The 20,848-nt window shown below is 41.0% G+C and overlaps 1 protein-coding gene across 1 annotated transcript in view; it reads right to left on the bottom strand.

Annotated features, from left to right (window-relative positions):
• Nucleotides 1-20,736, bottom strand: part of tmem67 (transmembrane protein 67) — a 130,509-nt gene extending 109,773 nt beyond the window's left edge. Inside the window, exons 1-3 of the mRNA XM_080194964.1 lie at nucleotides 20,541-20,736; nucleotides 5,398-5,489; nucleotides 4,238-4,334 (exon numbers count right to left, since the gene is read on the bottom strand). Of these exons, the coding sequence (XP_080051090.1) occupies nucleotides 4,238-4,334; nucleotides 5,398-5,489; nucleotides 20,541-20,736 (385 nt within the window). The remainder of the gene's footprint in view (nucleotides 1-4,237; nucleotides 4,335-5,397; nucleotides 5,490-20,540) is intronic.
• Between the last annotated feature and the right edge of the window lie 112 nt (nucleotides 20,737-20,848).

Raw genomic sequence — 20,848 nt, 5'->3', positions numbered from 1 at the left:
AGATGGGGCAGAGCCAGACCGGGGCCTGGGCATGAGGTAGAAAGAGAGGGAATGAGGGAATTCTGCATTGGACGGGTGGGGGCTGGTGGTGGTGTTGGGGATTGAAGGCCAAGTGTGGCCATTATAAGGCCGACCATCAGGCAGGATTAGGCTCTGCCCCCACTAGCATAAATCACTTGATGGCCTCTGTGTGACAGAAATTGATTCAACTAAGCTCAGTCAAAAAACAGGTGGGAAAAACTTGTATTCCTACCTATTTGGCAGCTCGATTTTTGGTGGGAAAATTGTGCCCCAATGTGATGATAATAGCACAATTGATATATATATATAATATATTTATGTTTAAGGGGAATGGGTAAAAATTCATCTTTATTCTACAAGTAGTCACTATGTCTGGAAGGAATGCAACTCAGATGCTGGGAGAGCAGGATAATTATTCATTTTAATCATGTAGTGTTTAGGACAACGAACAAAGAAAATTACAGCATAGGAACAGGCCCTTCGGCCCTCCAAGCCTGCACCGACCATGCTGCCCTACTGAACTAAGTTTACTTAGAATAGAGCTAATAGAATTTTGTTTATAGATGGAAATTTCCCCTGGGGTTTTGATTAGATTGATTGAAAGTGCTATGTATTATCTATCAGGTGCTGGTATGGTGATAAATGGAGCTATTCAGAAAAAACTAAGAAGTTGCTACTGGGGGTCTCTTAAAGTCAGAAGCATGTGCAGGCTGTTCCTGAGAACTCACTCTCTTTCCACAAAATCTCTATGAGAGCTTAAAGACTGTTAATACTATATATAGCCAATATGCCTGGGTTTGCTAATTGTATTCATTTGAAAGTGGTGTTCATCTATGCATGAATGGGGCTTATTTGTAACCAGAATAGTCATAAGCTGGAAGTAAAGTTGCTTTCTTTCATTTTTAAATATTCTTCACCTGTTAATGGTTAAGCCGCTTAATTTGTTAGCATTATATTTATACTGTGTTATTAAATAAAGTTTGCTTTACTATAAAAGATATATATTTTGTCAGTAGAATCATTCCTAGAGAGAAATATACTATCCTTACATTTCTGCCAAAAAGAAAAGTTGTTGGGGTCTGATCTGGCTTCCTACTGTAACTTGAGGTTCTGGTCCAACACCCTAACAATAGCTAGGGAAGTTTCATTGAGGGAAAAGGTATCATAACCCTCAAGTCATATTTTCATTAACTTTGTGCTTATTCAGTCATAAGATGTGAGCATCCCCGGTTGCATCAGTATTTATTGCCCATCCCTAATTATCCTTGAACTGATTGACAAATGCTAGGTCATTTCAGAGGACAGTTCAGAGCCAATCACTCTCTTTGATATGGATATAATCATCCTCAATAAATCCATGATGGCAAGGGATAAAATCTTAACCAGCTGTCATCACAAATCTCAGTTTCCTCATCGGCTGATACAATGAACATGCAATGAACATACTTCTAGTATGGTTGAAGTATTTATGAGGATAGTTAGCAATGTTTCATCACCAATTGCTTAATCAGATTCCTCATTTAAGGGTCTTGGCAAAGAGGTTTGCCATAGGTATGCCCCCAACCAGTATCGAGAGGCTGGAGGAGGCCAAAGCACTTCTTCCATGGTATAATTTCCTATTTTTCCACAGATCTGCCTCACAGATTGATGCTGAACATCACAAATGAGTGGTGAGAGCCCTGCAGAAGGGATCAGCTATGGATTGTAGATAGAGGTAAGTGTGGACAAAAGTGGATTGTGGAGATGGTGGCTGCAAGAACAGAGTTGTCTGGTGAGCAAGAGGGAGAGGGTTCAGGAGACTTTCAGCAGCCTCTGCATTCCCGATACTAGTTCCCTCAATCGGGAACAGAGTGCCTGTAAACGAGGAATCTCCTGAGGTGGGCCACTGTCAAAGCTGATAGGGTTTAATGAGCAACTTCCTCTGATGAGACCCTTAAGTGGCCTGGAGCTTGACTGGGGGCCATCTTCATTTTCAGCCATCTTCAACTAGAGGTGAATGATCCCTCTCAGCATCCTCCTGAGGACCCAGCATCACAGATGGCAGTCTTCACCCAATTCTATTCACTCCACATGATATCAAGAAATGGCTGAAAGCACTGATACTGCAAAGGCTAAGAGCCCTGAAAACACTCTGGCCATTGTGCTAAAGACTTGTGCTCCAGAACTAGCTGCACCTTTAATCAAGTTGTTCCAGAACAGCTACAACACTGGCATCTACCCAGCAATGTAAAAAATTGCTCATTATACATTCTGTCTCTAAAAAACAGGATAAATCCAACCTGGCTATTTACGACCCCATCCACTACCTTAAACATTCACTGCCTCCAACAATGACAGCAGTGTGTACCATCAACAAGATGCACTGCAGCAACTCAGCAAAGATCCTTCATCAACACATTCCAAACCCAAAACCTCCACTATCTAGGAGGACAGGGGCAACAAATGCATGAGAATATCACCACCTATAAGTTCCCCTCCAAGTCACACATCATCCTGATACAATACAACCTATTCTCAAACATCAAAGTGATGGAAAATGATATCAACAATACTATCAAATGGTTCTCGCTCAATAATAATCTGCTACTGACACACTTTAGGTTCTGCCAGGGCCACTCACTGACACTTTGGGTTCTGCCAAGGCCATCCCATTCCTGATTCTTTACAGCCTTCGACCTACATCGCCAAAATAGCTGAAATTAAGAACAGGTGATAATGACCGCCGTTGGTATCAAGGCATCATTTCAATGAGTGCGGCATTGAGGAGCACTTGTGAAACGGGAAGTCAATGGATATTGGAGGAGAATTCTCATTGGTTGGAATCATACCTAGTGCAAAGAAATATGGTTGTGGCTGTCGGAGGTTAATCAACTCAGTTCTGAAACATAGTAGCAGCAATTCCTCAAGTAGGGTCCAAGGCCCAACCATCCTCAGCTCTTTTATCAATAACCTTCCTTCTTCATAAGGTCACTCATGGGGATGTTTACAGAAGATTGCACAATGTTCAGCATGGTTCGCAACTCCTCAGATATTGAAGCAGTCCATGTCCAAATACAGCAAGATCCAGACAATTTTTAGACTTGGGTTAGTAAGTGGCTAGTAACATTTGCACCATGCACGTGCCAGGTAATGACCATCTCAGAAAAGATAGGATCTACTCACCTCCCTTTGACATTCAATGTCATTACCATCACTGATTCACTCATAATCAACTCTTGCTATGAAACTGAACTGGATTAGCCATATAAATACTGTGGTACCAAAGCAGGCCAGAGGCTGGGAATTCTGCAGAGTGTAACTCACTTCCTGACTCCCAAAAGCCTGTCCACTGTCTACAAGGCACAAATGAGGAGTATGATGGAATACTCACCATTTGTCTGGATCAGTACAGCTCCAGTAAAACTCAAAAACTTAACACCATGCAGCAAAAAGTAGCCTGATGGTTGGCACCCCATCCACTACCTTAAATATTCACTGCCTCCAACAATGACAGCAGTGTATACCATCAACAAGATGCACTACAGCAACTCAGCAAAGATCCTTCATCAACACATTCCAAACCCAAAACCTCTACTACCTAGGAGGACAGGGGCAACAAATGCATGAGAACATCACCACCTATAAGTGCCCCTCCAAGTCACACATCATCCTGACTTGGATCCATCTGCCATTCTTTTACTGTTGCTGAATCAAAATCCTGAAACTCCTTTCTTAACATTATTGTGGATGAACCGACAACACATGGACTGCAACAGTTCAAGAAATAGCACACCAGCACCTTCTCAAGGGCAATTATGGATGGGTAATATAAAAGCTAGCCTAACCAGCAATGTCCACATCCCACAAATGGATAAAAAACATGTTAGAAGTCTAGAGGATCTCTGCCTTCCTGCCTGTGGGAAGCCAAAAAATTCCATCCACATACCAGTTGAAGAATAAGATTTTGGCATTTGTGGGAACGCATTGTCTACATGTTTGTTTGAAGACAAGACTGGTGCTTCACATTCCTCTAACTCCATTCTAAGTGACTAGTGGCTGCTGGTGTCAACACTGAAATTTCAGAGTTGCTGGAGCTTGATTTTACAATAATTAGCAGAATGTTCTGCATTATTACTTTTTAAAAGAAAGTAAATCACATTTTAGTTCATAATATTACCACATGTGATCATGTAGAAAAAAAATCTTTGAATCACAGGCACCATTGTGCAGTACATACTCTTAATGTGTCCCACTGAACACCGACATTTTCCTTGATGATCTATCATGGCACCTGAAGGACATCTAATGCAGCTCCATCCATCTTGGGTGACTGCCTTGAAATCAAAGAATTAAAATAAAATACATATTGAGGAAAACATCAGTATCAGAAAGGTATGAAAAAGCAGTGAAATGCATTTGTGCAATCTAAAGATTTATGCTGCTTAAGTCCTATCCTCTCGATAGTCCTCTTCACTTTGCTACCTCTCCTTTCCTTTAGGACACATTTAAAAACCTATAGGGGGCGAAACTGGACTCTGTAACACCCATTGCTATGAGGCCTATTCAACTATCAATACGGCCTCTGCAATAGGAATGCTATATTTGAAAAGAAGTTTGTACGTGCACACGTGACCATTGTCAGCATCATGCAGAGTAGCCAAATCATTACATCATTCTGATTTTACTCCAGCACTGTCATTTTGAAGTTTTATGATCAAGCCTTCAACCTCTCTTAAAATTTGATAGTTCAATGTGCATAATCTGCATGAAGGAACTTCCACCAGCACCAATTAAAGGCTTATGAACTACTTACAGGTTAGTTGCAGAGGCCTTCTATTCCACTGATGCCAGTGATAGTGGATTCACTTCACGTAACATCAAGAAACAACCAAAGATACTATATACAGCAAAGACTATCAGCCTGCCAACATCACACTAGTGGAGCTGTCTCCAAAACTAGCAACCCCCTTGATCATGTTGTTCCAGTACAGCTACAACACTGGCATCCACCTAACACTGTGGAAAATGGCCCAAACATATTCCGACACAACAAGTAGACCAAATCCTACTCAGCCAATTACCACCCCCATCAGTCTACTCTCAATCATTGGTAAAATGATGGAAAATGCCATTTATAGCGCCATCAATCAACACTTATTCAGCAACAACCTCTTCAAAGATGCTCAATTTGGGTTCTGCCGCTCAGCTTTGGATCTCACTATGGCCTTGGTCCAAACTGGACTAAAGTACTGAATTCCAGTGATGAAGTGAGACTGACTGCCTTTGACATCAAGGCAGCATTTGACAGACAGCATTTGGCAAAAGGATTCCTAGCAAAACTGAAAATTAGGACTAATGTATCATAGTTCAGATAAAGTACTAAAACAATTTACTTACTGGAGATGTAACAGGACATTTTTCACATCTGATGAAAGGGCCACCATTGTTAGAGATCAATTTGTAACCAGGCTGACATATACATGATGTACCTGAAAGAACATATTATTTTGAATCAATCCAACATCAATTTACAAGTCAAACTTATGTGGCATTGTTAATGGATATCAAGTTTGCTCTTCAGGTGAAGAGGGTTAGAGGGCCGTGGATCACTGAAATACAATGTACAATCATATTTCAGAACCCATTTAAAGTAGCATATTCTGTTTCTCTAACACTTTAACTATATATTTTTATTTATTGAAAGTTTTAGAGTAATTTGAGAAGTATTGAGCATTGAGGTTTTCCTATAATATTGGCCAAGGGGCTGGGATCCCAAAGCTAAGGTGTTATTGTTACTACTGGCATGACAAATTCCATAATCATAGAATCGCTACAGTGCAGAAGGAACCATTCGGCCCATCAAACCTGCATCAATTCAACTTCTTACCCAGGCCAACACCTCCCTCCATCTGCCCAATCCCCATAATCCCTAATCCATATGCTTGCAGAAGTTAGGAATTTGGGACGCTAAGGAACAATTTAGCAATGTTAATCCACCTAACCTGCACATCTTTTGACTGTGGGAAGAAACCAGAGCACCCAGAGGAAGTCCGTGCAGACACAGACATAGAATCACTACATAGGATCACTAGAGCTTCCACAAATACATAAAGGCCAAAAGAGTAACTAGGGAGAGAGCTGGGCCTCTTAAGGGTTAACAAGGTCATCTATGTGCAGATCCACAAGAGATGGGTGAGATTCAAAATGAATATTTCTCATCAGTATTTACTGTTGAGAAAAGCATGGATGTTAGGGAACTTGGGGAAATAAGTAGTGATAACAGAGAAGGAGACGCTGGACGTCTTAAAGCGCATCAAGGTAGATATATCCCTGAGACCTGATGAAGTGTATCCCAGGACATTGTGAGACGCTAGGGAGGAAATTGTGGGTCCCCAGCAGAGATATTTGAATCATCGGTAGTCACAGGTGAGGTGCCTAAAGATTGGAAGGTGGTAAATGTTGTGCCTTTGCTTAAAAAGGGCTGCAGGGTAAGTTGTTGGAAGGTATTTTGAGAGACAGGATCTACAGGTATTTAGAGATGCAGGGACTGATTAGGGACAGTCAGCATGGCTTTGTGAGTGGGAAATCATGTCTCACAAATGTGATTCAGTTTTTTGAATTGGTAACCAGGACGGTAAATGAGGGCAGTGCAACCAGCATTGTCTACATGGACTTTAGTGAGGCCTTTAACAAGGTACTGCATGGTAGATGTTGCATAAGGTTAAATCTCATGGGATGCAGGGTGAGGTTGCCAATTGAATGCAAAATTAGCTTGATGACAGAAGACAGTGTGTTCTACATTGATTCTTTATCCATTAGAAAATGAGACAGGTGCCCATGTGGAACAGATCTTCCGATGGCAAGATGGCATGTATAAACTTGAACTCATCTAAAACCCTGCTGCCCATATCTGAAATCACACTGCATCCCATTTAACTTGCTGTCCTCCATGTGGCAATTTTCTGTCCCTCAATTTTAAAAGTTTTCGTTCTGGTTTTTAAATCCCTTCCTGACATGCTCTCAATCTTTCTGTAATTCCTAACTTTTATATTTCAGTGATAAATTTGTATTTCCATATAATAGTGTCAGCTCCTCGGACCGTACCCTCCCTCAAAGCATGACACTGTATACATCCCACTGTCCATTCACCCTGCTATTGAAGTAGAGCTTTCCACCATCTCAGTTCTCCTCACTGTAGCTCTTAACATGTTCCCACTTTGAAAAAAAAACTTCAGAGCCCATCTCACCAGTAAGGCTTTTGGAACAGAAATTTTCCTGGTAATTTTTCAGATGCAAATCAAATTTCACAATTTGTCATGGTGGAGTCTGAACTCATGGCTTCTGAGTAGCTAGCCCACTCCCAACACCAATAGACGAATCTAGAAAAATAATTCTTTACACTGAAGGCCCATAAACATAACCTGCTACAATCTTTAAATAAACATTTTAGAATAGCTCTCCTGTGTCTCATACATTTCATTCTAAAATCACAGCATTTATAGAAGACTAGTTCAGGGTGCAATATTTTATTTACTTTTGGACTGTCAAGCCAGAGGCCTGGACTAATTAACCATGGATAAAAACAGAAAATGCTGGAAAACTAGCAGATCTGGCACCATCTGTGGGGAGAGAGATGGAATTAATGTTCTGAATCTGTAAAGAGAGGGAGAAATGTGATGGATTATATATTATATAAGGGATGGAGAAGCTGAAACAAAGAAATGTTAAAGTTTATTTATTAATGTATGTTTACATTAAGCCTAATGTATATAGTAATTTCATTGCAGTGTTATATTAACACAGCAACGAAATGACTGAAAATCCCCCAAAAGCCACACTCCAGCAGCTGTTCAGGTACACTGAGGGAGAATTTAGCATAGTCAATACACCTAACCAGTGCATTTTTTGGACTGTGGGAGGAAACTGGAGCACCTGGAGGAAACCCATGCAGACACGGGGAGATTGTGCAGACTGTACACAGACAGTGACCCAAGCTGGGAATCAAACCCGGGTCCCTGGTGCTGTGAGGCAGCAGTGCTAACCACTGTGCTGCCACTTTGGTGATAGGTAGGAGCTACAAGACATTGCAAAAAAGATGTGTAGAGCACATGACAAGGAAATGTTAATGGCAGTGCAAAGGACTTTGGATGGTGCTATTAGTGGCATTAAGGTAACATAACAGGATGTGTTAATCGGAAAACAAAGGTCAGTGCTCAGTGAAAGGAAATTGAAGAACAACTTGTCTTTATTCATTCATGGATTTGGGCATCACTAGCTAGGTCAGCATTGGTTGCCCATCCCTAATTGCCCTTGAACTGCATAACTTGCTAGGCCATTTCAGCGCCAACCACTAAATCTGGAATTATTTGTAGGCAGATCAGGTAAGGGTGGCAGATTTCTTTCCCTAAAGGGCACTAGTTAAACAGATAGTTTTTATGACAATTGATAATGGTTTAATAATCTTAGTAGACTATTAAATTGTGGTGGGAATTGTGGTGACTATTTGACTGTGGTGGGATTTGAACCCAGTCTCCAGAGCATTATCTTGGCTTACTAGTCCACCGACAATACCACCACCTCTATTTAATAGATTGCCTGGTGTGGGAGGGGAGGTGGGGTTGGGGTTTGCATTGGGACAAAGAAGCTTTTGGAACAAAAGGAGTTGAGATGGAGGAGAAAAGTCCCTGTCTAAAGTTGTTATACTTAATGTTGTGTCCCAAGGGCTATAACGTGTGAACTGAGAAATGAGGTTGCGCTCCTCCAGTTTGAGTTGGGCTTCACTGCAACATTCCAGCAGGCCAAGGGTGGACATGTAAGTCTGAGAGCAAGATACTGAGTTCAAATGGCAAGCAACAAGGAGGTTAGGGGCATGCTTGAGCAAAGGTGTTCTGCAAAGTCTCCCCCGTGTTGAGAATATTGCATTGGGAACAGAGAATACAAGAAAACAAATTGAAGAAGGTGCAAGTGAAATGTTGCTTCACCTGAAAGGAGTATTTAGGGCCTTGTATGGTGAGTAGAAGGTAAAGAAGCAAGGCTTATCTTCTGTGGTTGAAAGGGAAGGTGTGTGTGTGAAGAGAATGAGAAGTTGGGCTGATGGAGGAGTAGATCAGGGTGTCACAGAGGGAACAGTTCTGCAAAATGCTGACAAGGGAGTGGGAGGAGAGGGGAAATGTACTTTGGGTAACATGATACTGGAATTGGCAGAAGTGGCAAAAAATGATCCTTTGAATGTGGAGACTGGCTTGGTAAAAAGTGAGGACACCTGAAAATGTGAGTTCAAATTCACTTCACAAAATAAATCCAGAATGAAAAGCAAGTATTAAAAAATCATGTTGAGTACAGAATTGAATGTTGCTATAAAAAGGCAAATGTATTTAAACCTTTTCATCTTCTACTTTTCAGGACAATTTGCAAGCATAACAAATGTAAAGGAAACAACCAATTATGATTCTTTAGTAGGCGGACTCTGATTGATGGAGACTTTGCCATAGAGAATGTACCAGTTAACTGATAACCAATAAGTTTTCTCTCATTCAAACCAGGCTGGTTGACTCTAATTGGTCAAGCATTGCCCTGGGAAGTAAGACCATATGCATTAGAAATCCATATTAGGCTATTCAGCCATTCGAGTCTGCTTCACCATTTAATAAGATCATGGCTGATATAACACTTACTAAGTCCACTTTCCTGCCTTCTCTCCATAACCCTTAACTTCCCTATTGATTAAAATCTATTGATCTCAGCTTTGAAAATGTTCAAGGATTCACCACGCTGAGAGACGAAATTCTTTCTCAAATCCATCTTAAATAAGCACCCCCTTAGTTGCTTTGCATTTCTGGATGCGCAGAGCCCAAAATAAATAGCAGCCTTTCAACACTATCCTTAAATGTGCATTTCCTGATGGCATTTTTCAATTTTATAATTATCAACAGGCTCATCTGATTCCTGCCTTAGGGCTTGAAATACATGGGGGTACATCTGTTGATTGGAGATGGATACTAAATTCTTCAAAATATTTGTCTGGGTTTCTGCTGTTATCCTTATTACACAAATTTACCTTTTCTCTTCTGCCCATAAATTGATGTAGTTGACTTTTTATTCCTTGCTAGTACATTTTAGAAAGTTACCGAATGTCGGTCTGATCTTTGCTTTAAACTTCTCAAATGCCTCTATAACACAAATCAACATCATGTGGAGATGTCGCATTGGACTGGGGTGGGTACAGTAAGAAGTCTCACAACACCAGGTTAAAGTTCTACAGGTTTATTTGGAATTATGAGCTTTCAGAGCACTGCTCCTTCAACAGGTGACTGCCCGTCATGTACTGGAGCTGTGTGTTTATTGGTGCGGCTACCATTTTGTTTTCTCATGATTCACTCAGTTTTTCTCCCTTTGGCACTAATTCGCGTTGATTTTTCAATCTACTTCAGTATTAAATTTGTTTAAAATGTTTGTGTTTTCACTCCCAACATGTGTCTTTTGGTTCCAAAAGGTTAGAAATAATCACACTTAGCACTCAAAATGCTGGAGCCTCAGTGAATGTATTTCTTAGAGTTCTCCATATGGCTGACGGACTGGTAGCAATGATAGACTGGTTGTTGCTCAGCACATCACCCCTGTACAGCAGAAAAATGCAGCACTCAGGATACCTCTCTGCCTCTTCAAGTATCATGCCCTAAGAGGGCATTGGTAACCATGAACATCCATCTTAATCTTGCTCTAAAGTTGTGGAGCATCTTCATTGGTGATACATTCACCAGGTTTCTGAGGCCCTTGAGAAAGATCGTTCTTTGTCTACCTTGATCTCTTTTACCATCAATCTTTCCCATCAGCATCAGGCTTTCTGCACTATTTTCCAATTAAGTACCCAAGAAATTTCAACTGTTCCTTTCTGATCTTGGGCAGCAGGATTATTTTGGTTCAAAATTTTACAAGAACCCCATCACTGATAATGAGACGTGTCCAAGATATTTTAATTATTTATCTTAAAGCCTCAACTCTGCAGCATCAATTCTTCTCTGCCAGTGCTTTTTCAATCTTCCAACACTCGCCTCCATATATAAAATTGACGTGATGTAACTTTCCAGGATTGTTAGCTTTGTTTTCATAGCTAATTCTGAATTGATTATATTTTTTTCATTTCAAACCTAACAATCTCAAATTTAAAATTAACAGTTGATTGAGCATCAATTGTCATTTGTGGAACAGAGTTACAAATTTCTACCTCCTCTTGCTTTTTCCCTAATTTTATTTCTGAAAGGTCCGGTTCTTATTTTTAAATATGTCTGGCAGGTTCCTCAAAGAAAATAGATTTTTCTCTATCTACACTATGACTAAGCAGTACACAAGGAGACAAGAGACTGCTTGAGTGAGATGTAGAGAGAGGGCCCGATTTTACCATCAAGTTGCACCTGTTGTTGGGTGCGAAAACTTGGTAAAGTTGGGCATGAGGTGAATAGCGCGATCCACGCCACCTCCACGCCAGTTCCCCCTTTACCAAGGCCCGAAAACGGCCGCGATCAGGACTGCGCCTAAAACAGGCGTGATGGCCATTTAAATGCATTTACACTGACTTAATGGGCTGCACATTCAACTTTGCTGCCACTTCCCCCTTTACCAACCCGTTTGCCCATCCAGAATCGGTGCAAAATAGACATGCTCCTCAAAAGTCCGATCTGGGCGCTCCAGTTACTGAGGAGGTTAAGTACTGAGCACTCATTGGCTCTCTTCTTGAGGTCAGTGGTGGAAGCGGGGGAGGTCTGCTGCCACTCTGCTTGAGATCAATGAGGGGGAAGGGGTCCACTGCCACTCTGCCTGAGATTAGTAAGGGGGAAGAGGGGGTCTGCTGCCATTCTGCCTGAGACTAGTGAGGGGGCTGGGAGGGTCCGTGGCCACTCTGCCTGAGATCAGAGAGGGGAAAGGGAGGGCCCTCGATCGGACTGGGTGGCGAAGGGGCTGGGGGGATAAGGATGTCAGTAATGTTGTGGGGTTGGGACAATATTTGTGGGGGCCAGTGGGAGTCATTATCTGGTCTGGGAGTGATGTGGTAAAGGGGCAGCATTCTATTTTTTTTTCTGCACATTCATAGTTGGAGGCACCGATCTGAGCTGCAAGATTTCTGGCACATTAAGCCCCATCCACTGGCTTCTGCAGCATGATTTGGAAGTGCTGACATTTTTTTCAGGCACGAGTGCGTATGGGGGTGCCTGATAATGGGTCTAAAAGTTGGATCTGAAACATTCCCAGTTTCAAGTCTGCTCAACACTTAGAATTAAAATGGTAAAATAGGGCCTGGAGCGTCGAGTTGAAAATTTGCTTCATGTGGGAATTTGGTGCACAGGGAGGAAAAGGTGCACCATCAGATACCTTTTTCTTTAATCAGCCTCCAGTAATTGGTGAGTTTTTCTTTCCTTGGTTGGAACTTTCTGACCATTCACGACAGCAGGACCTTCCGGTCCTACCACTGGTGCATGCCTGTCATGGGTTCCCTGGCAGCAAGGGGTGCATTCAATGGGAAACCTCATTGACAATGGCGGATCCAGACGATCCCACTGCCAGCCATGGGTGGGCCACCTCCCACCTCCAAGAAAAACACACAGAGTTTTGCAGTAAATCTTGTGTAAGGTTCTATTCTCATGGAACAATAGAAAAACAAAAATTTCCACAAAGGAGAAGAGTGGGATCGCCACATCTAGAAATGCCTGGATGTTGAAGAATTTAAGGATAAGATAAAACACAAAAATCTAATGTCAGATATTGAGAACTCAATACTACAGAAAGTCGAGAGGAATATAGAAAGTAAACAGATGAAATCTGAAAGGAAATTAGGAAATCAAAGATAGGGCATGAAAGAATATTGGCAAGCAAAGTCAAGGAGAATCCAAAGATGTTTTATCAATACATCAAGTGTAAGAGAATAATTGATTAAAAAAAAGGCCGATTAAAGAAACATAGGATGTGGGTATGATTTCAATGAAGACTTTGTCTTCACAAAAGAGGGGGATATTGCAGATATTGAATTATTAGATGTGATCAACATAGGGAGAAAGTATCAAAAAGATTAAATTTAAGGAGAAGATAGACAGATTTTTAATTAGTAATGTTTGAAGGGCTATGGAGAATGGACAGGGGAGTGGATTTGAGGCTGAGATCAGATTAGCCATGACCGTATTGAATGATAGTGCGGGCTCAAGGGGCTGAATTGTCTACTTAAGAAAAAGTTTATTTATTAGTCGCAAGTAGGCTTACATTCAAATTGCAATGAAGTTACTGTGAAAATCCCTTAGTCAGCATACTCCAGTGCCTGCTTGGATATACTGAAGGAGAATATAGCACAACCAATCCACCTAATGTGCATATCTTTGGACTGTGGGAGGAAACCGGAGCACCTGGAGGAAACCCATGCAGACACGGGGAGAATGTGCAAACTCCATACAGACAGTGGCCCAAGCCAGGAATTAGACCCAGGTCCCTGGTGCTGTGAGGCAGCAGTGCTAACCACTGCACCACCACGTCGCTCTGCTCTTAGTTCTTATCTTTTTATAAAAGTAGAAAGGATGTTTCCTCTTATGGGGCATCCTTGAAAATAGATAAAACTACCAGGGCCAGATGAAACGTACGCCAGGCTGTTTAACGAAGCCAGTGAGGGTTTTGTGGAGGGTCTGACCATCATTTCCCAATCCTCACTGGATAAAATTGAGGTGTCACAGGATTGGAGGTCGAACATTGTACCTTACAATTACATGTCAGTCAGTCTGGCTTCGGTAGTGGGAAAATTATTGGAATCAACTTTGAGACAGGACAACCTGTCACTTATAAAGGCATGGATTAATCAAGGACAATCAACATGGGTTTGTTAAGGGAAGGTTACCTCTGACTAATTTGATTGAATTTTTTAGGGAGTAATGAGGAGAACTGATGAGAGTACTGCAATTAATGTGGTCTACATGGATTTTAACATGGTTTTCAACAATGGCAGACTGGTTAAAAATGCAAAAGCTCATGGAATTAAGGAATGTAGTAAGCTGGATACAAAAATTGGCCATGTTGCAGTAAATAAACGATAATTATTGATGAATGTTTTAGTGACTGGGAGACTGTTTCCTTTGGGGTTCTGCTGGGCTTACTACTTAATATTTTGAACCTACATGGGAGGAGAATGATTAAGAAGTTTGCAAGTGGCACAGAAATTGGCTGTATGGTTGACGGTAAGGAGGACTACTATAGACTGTGGAAAATTATCAATGGGCTGGTCAGGTGGGCAGAAAAGTGCCATAAGAAATTCAGCCCAAACAATTGTGAGGTGATGCATTTGAGTAGGTCAAATAAGGTAAAGAATTACACAATAAATGGGAGAATACTGAGAAGTAGAGAAAGTGAGGGACCCTGAAGTTGATGTCCAAATATCCCTGAAGGTAGCAAGGCAGGCTGATAAGATGGCTAAGAAGGCATAGAAACTTGAGAGAATAGGAGCAGGAGTAGGCAATTGAGTCCATCAGCCTCCTAACTATTCAATGGGATCATAGCTGATTCTCTATTTTAACGCCATTCTTCCATTCTCTCCCTATATCCCTTGACACCGTTTAGAGTCTAGAAATCTACCTCCTTCTTAAATGCAATCAGTGACTTGGCCTCCTCAGCTTTATTTTGTAGAGAATTTCACAGTTTACTCTCCCTGTGTGAAGAAATTTCTCCTCAGCTGAGTCCTAAATGGGGCACCTATTAACCTGAGACTGTGACTCTTTTACTGTGCTTTCTCGATGGTAAGTTAAAGTAAAGTTTATTTAATAGTCACAAGTAAGGCTTACATTAACAGTACATCAAAATTACTGTGAAATTCCCCCAATCGCCGCATTCTGGCAACTGCTCGGGTCAATGCACCTAACCAGCCTATCTTTCAGACTGTGGGAGGAAACTGGGTTACCCGAAGGAAACTCACGCAGGTATGGGGAGAACGTTCAAACTTCCCATTAGGACATAGTTAATGTCCTAACTATGTTAGGGGTTGTGGGTTTTACACAAAAAAAGGTTTACACACACAGATTCAAACTAGCAACAGTTTTATTGAAAGAGCTGTTGCCTGTATAGAGAAAAAATTAAACTAAACAAGAGCTGGTGAAACATCTTAATGCCATCACCATCAAATCATATGACCGACTCTTAAAACAATCATGCAACCACTAAAGTACCTAACATCTCTACCCTTTTACTTTTGCTGTCATGACAACAAATTACTTTGATGTTATACATAGGATCAATAATATTTTAGACACTGTACTTTGCACCATAAATCATTATACAGTCAAAAAGAAAGTTGATTAGGAGGATGGCTGGCATGGTAGCACAGTGGTTAGCACTGCTGCCTCATAGCTCCAAGGACCTGGGTTCAATTCCCAGCTTGGATCACTGTCTGTGTGGAGTTTGCACATTCTTCCCATGTCTGTGTGGGTTTCCTCTGGGTGCTCCAGTTTTCCTCCCACAGTCCAAAGATGTGCAGGTTAGGTTGATTGGCCATGGCAAATTGCTCTTTAGTGTCCTGGGATGTGTAGGTTAGAAGGGTTAGTGGAGTAAATGTGTGGGGCAGTAGGGGTAAGGCCTTGGTGGGATTGTTGTCAGTACAGACTTGATGGGCCGAATTGCCTCCTTCTGCACCTAGGGTTTCTATGATTTTATGATGTCCACTTCTCTTTGGTTTATACAGTTTTCTGGAATTTGGCTGTCCTTGATTCTCGAAGTATGATGTGGAACTTCAGTAGATACTTTTTCTCTTGAAACTAATTCTGCATCATTCTCAAATGGTATTGTAGCATAGACACAATCATCAAGCAACTCAGATTCAACTAAATGTTCGGTAGTAGTATGCACAACACTACAGAGTGGAGATGTTGGTATTTCCGGAGATGACTCTGAGAAACCGTTTTGAAATGATAATGACTGGTCAGGATGGCATTGCCGAACTAACTCACCTTCAGTTTGAACTGTTTAAGAAATTGGACCTGTTTTTGCTAAAACTATGGCTGGTAGTCATTTCACTCATGGCAAATAATGTATTAACACTCAATTTTCTGTTGAAATGAGCATTGTTTTGCCTTCACGTCTTGCCTCACAACTTAAGATTGTTGTTGACTATCCTTGTTCTACCAAGAAACTCATTTAATGGCCCATTTTTGCATGTCTCTGACATGCTTGTCACTGTTTTGACCTCTTATGGTCAATTCCCAATTTGTGGATCTTCACTCCTGGAGTAAACTGTAAAGCCTCTTTAGCAGCCATTTGCCTTGATGCTGCAATTTCAATTGTCAGTAATCAATCTTCTTTAGATTGCCTCATTTTTGGAGACCACAAACTAGATAAACTCAAAGGGTATCTTCTAATGATTCACCAAACTCACAATGTTATACGAGCCTTCTTAAAGTTGTCACAAACTGAGCAATGCTTTCATCTTTTATTCGAATCCTTCCACGAAACCTGAACCATTCCACAACAATCAATGGCTTTGAGAGTGATGCTCTTGAAGGACCTTTGTCAAGTCATTATAAGTATTGCTTCCTGACTTTGCCAGGTTAACCTAGCTCTGGAGTACTTTGAACAACTTACTTTCTGTTGTACAGAGGAAAACTGGTACAAGCAACTTGTTTTCAATTCTATTCGCTTAAACGAAGTACTGAAAATGTTCAGCATAGGAACTCCATGATTCAATTTCTTTATTAAAAGAACCCATTCTACCTAATTGACCCATCGTTTCTCTTGCAGGCACAAGCGATGAGACACTGCTCAATATATTTGTTTTTACTGTCTTCCCAGTGCTCCATTTTATTACCCTGGGGACTGCTGACTTGAAGTTTTTTTAAAATAGTACCAGCCGTACAGCAGAGCATCTCTTCTTTTCAAATATGTCAGGTACTGCCTGGAATGTCACCCTGCTCTGATTGGAAAAAAAACCTCTTGAAAAAGGGTGGAAGCTCTATGCTTTTTCAACAGTTTCCCACTGCTGCTACACTGCAACAGGGATGAAGACCCTGCAGCTTAGTGGATCCTTTTTTTTCCAGTAAAAAATGTGATATATATTCTACCTTTGCTTACTTGGTCTTCCTTGACTGATACTCCAATCCTGTTGTTGACTTTCTCTAGCTTTCTAATATTTGAAATGAGAGCACCCACAATATTTTTGTTTTTCACTTGGGATCTTTTCTCAGTGTTCTCAATGAAACAAAGTTCTGACTCATCGCCAATTTCCTTTCTCTAATGTCCTAATCATGCTAGGAGTTGTGGGTTTTACACAAAAAGAAAAAGGTGTAGTTTGCACACGTAGATTCAAGCTAACAACAACATATTTATTGAAAGAACTGTTATCTGTACAGAGTACAAAATGAAATTAGACAGGAGCCTGTGAAAACACGCTAATGGCATCACTGTCAACTAATGTGACTGGTTCTTAAAGCAATCATGCAAACACTTAAATATCTGCCATCCTGTCTTTCCTACTGAAGTGGATAACTTCACACTTATCCACGTTTTGCTGCATCTACCATGTATTTATCTGTTCACCCAACATACGGCACTGTGGTACAGTAGTTAGCACTGCTGCCTCAAAGTGCCAGGAACCCAGGTTCAATTCCAACCTTGGACAATTGTGCAAACTCCAAACATTCTCCCCGTGTCTGTGTGGGTTTCCTCTGGGTGCTCCGTTTCCTCTCACAGTCCAAAAAATGCAGATTAGATGGACAGGCCATGTTAAATTGCCCCTTAGCGTCCCAAGATTTGTAGATTAGGGGTATGTATGTACAGTTATGGGGATAGGGCTTCGGTGAACTGCCGGAGTCGGTGCAAACTCGATGAGCTGAATGGCGCTCTTCTGCACTGTACGCATTCTATGATTCTATGTCTAAATTTCCTCAAAGCCTCATTACTTCTTCCTCATCACTCAATCAGTGATTTCATGCTGTTAGTAAACTTAGAATGATTACCTTTGATTCCTTCATCCAAATTGTTGATATAAATTGTGACTAGCTGAGGCCCAAGCTCTTATCTCTGTGGCAAGCCACTAGTTATTGCCTTCTAGTCTGAAAAAGACTCATTTATTCCTCATCTGTTTTCTGTCTGCTAAACAATTCTCAATCCATGCCAATTATTACTCTCAATCCCATGTGCTTCAATTCTGCACACTATCCTTTTATGTGGGAATTTATCAAAAACTTCTTGAAAATCCAAATACACAACATCTACTGGTTCTCTCTTATCTATTCTACTAGTTACATCCTCAAAACACTTCAGGAGGTTTGTCAAACAAGATTTCACTTTCTTAAATCCACGTTTAATTGTCTAATCCCATTGATATTTTCTAAGTGTCCTGTTATCACATCCTTTATGACAGACTCTTAATATTTTCCTGACAACTAATGTTAAGATAACCAGTCTGTAATTCTGTTTACTCCATGTTTCCATTTTTAAATCGTGGGGTTACATTTGCCACTCTTCAATCTGCTGGGACTGTTCCATAATCAACAGAATTTTGGAAGATGACAATTAATGCAGCCACCATTTCCATGGCCAATTCCTTTAGTACTTTGGGATGTAGATTATTAGACAATGGGGATTTTGACAGCTTTCAGTCCTATTATTTTCTTGAACACTATTCTTTATTATCATTGATATCCTCCAATTCCTCCTTCACACTAGACGCTTGCATTTCTGGGAAGTTATTTGTGTCTCCTTCAGTTAAGACAGAACTAGTTATTTAATTACCCCACCATTTCCTTGTACACTAACAAATTCTTCTGTTTTGGACTTTAAGGGACCTCTTTGCTCATCTTTTTCTTTTTTCATACACTTATAGAAGCTTTTATAGTCCATTTTTCTAGTCCATTTCCTTGCAAATTTAAACTCATCTCCTCCTCTTAATCTTTCGGTCATCCTTTGCTGAATTCTAAACTACTCCCAATATTCAGGCTGCTACTTTTTCTAGCAACTTTAAATTATTCCTCTTTGGTTCTAATACACTTTATTTTGTTAGCCTTGCTTTTCCTATTGTGTTTTGTTGTGCCAAAAAGGGATGTATAAGCGTTGCAATGCATGCATTCATCCCTTAAGTATTAGCCACTGCCTATCCGCCATTATGTCTTTCAATGAAATTACCCAATCATTGGCAGCAAATTCACCCCTCATACTTTAGTAGTTTCATTTGTTTAGTTTTAGGACCCTTGCTGTGGATTAGAATACTTAACTTTATATCCCAATGAAGAATTCTATCATGTTATGGTCACTGTTCTTTAAAGGATCCCTTCTCATTACACAAGACCAAATCTAGGATAGCTTATTTCCTAATTGGTTCCTCAACATATTAGTCCAAAAAAATCCTATATACACTCCAAGAATTCATCTACCACTGTGTCATTGCTATTGTGGTTTTCTCAGGCTATATTAAAGTCATCTGTGTTTATTGAGGCATTCTTGTTACATGCATCTCCAATTTCCTATTTAATGCAATTCACTACCTTACGTCTAATGTTTGGAGGTTTATAGATAACTTCCACGAATGTTTTCTACCCCTCATTGCTTCTTGGCTTCATGCAGACTGATTTTACATCTGAAGAGTCATACAGATTCAAAATGTCTGTTTCTCTCTCCACAGATGCTGTCAGACCTGCTGAGCATTTCCAGCATTTTCTGTTTTGATTTTGCATCCAAGTGCTCTAAACTAATATCCTTTTTCACAATGAACTGATTCGACCCTTGACTACCAACTCCTTTTCCTTTTTGCCAGTTCTTCCTAAATATTGAATACCCTTTGTGGGTCATTTAGCTCCCAGCTTTGATCACCTTGCAGACATGTCACTACAATTGCAATCATGTCATATCCATTTACAACTACTTGCATTGTTAATTTGTCTACCTGGAACAGAGAAGGCTAAAAGGAGATTTGATTGAGATGTTCAAAATTGTGGGGGCCTGGATAGGGTGGATGGAAAAGACCTATTTATCTTAGCAGAGAGGTCAGTCACTAGAGGAGGGGCATAGATTTAGTGATTTGTAGAAAGCTTAGAAGGCAGATAAGGGTTTTCTTTTATCATCCAGAGTATAGTAGGAATCTGGAACTCACAGTCTGAAAGGATAGTAGAGGCAGAAATCCTCACTGATTAACAAAGTGCCTGGGTATATACACTTCAAATGCACGGCTATCAACCAAATGCTGCCAAATGGAATTAGGCTGGGTTGTTTGTTTTTGTTTTGGTCAACACAGGCACGATGGGCCAAGTAGCTTCTTTCTGGGTCATAAACCTTTTATGAACCGTTGACCAGCTCCAATTAATATATAAATAAAATACATCTAATAAAACGGTATCCGCAACACTACATCCTGCAATCTTTCCTTCTCCCCGTGTACTCTATGAACGGTATGCTTTGTCTGTATAGCGCGCAAGCGGCAATATTTTTCACTGTATACAAATATACGTGAGAATAATAAATCAATTCAATAAACTGTAGCTCGATTTGCAGTGATTTCTGTCTCCGGCACCAGCGCCGGACCACTTTTCACCCACCATCTGGACTTGTCTGCTGGTTGGCCCCGCAGGGCCTGCACGCCATTCGAGAAATGTCGAAAAACTGTTTCTTTGTGCAGTCCTGCGGGTTTTGGAAAGGCACGGAGTGGATGACGCTGTGGCCGAGCGGCGGTCGCAGCATGAGGAAGAGCAGCGCCGGCGGTATCCAGTGGAACTGCAGCTGGGCGGCCGCCATGACCCAGAGCCAACCGTCCCGCTATCCCACAACACCCCGGGGCCAGCCGATAGGTCCTGGCAGCTTCACCCTTCCTCATTAAAACTGCACAAAAATAAAAACACGGCGTATT

Source organism: Carcharhinus amblyrhynchos, chromosome 8, assembly GCF_965287045.1.
Source record: "Carcharhinus amblyrhynchos chromosome 8, sCarAmb.v2.hapA, whole genome shotgun sequence".
NCBI lineage: Eukaryota > Metazoa > Chordata > Chondrichthyes > Carcharhiniformes > Carcharhinidae > Carcharhinus > Carcharhinus amblyrhynchos.
Note: the sequence above shows the minus strand (reverse complement) of the source record. Positions and strands in the feature narration are given on the sequence as shown.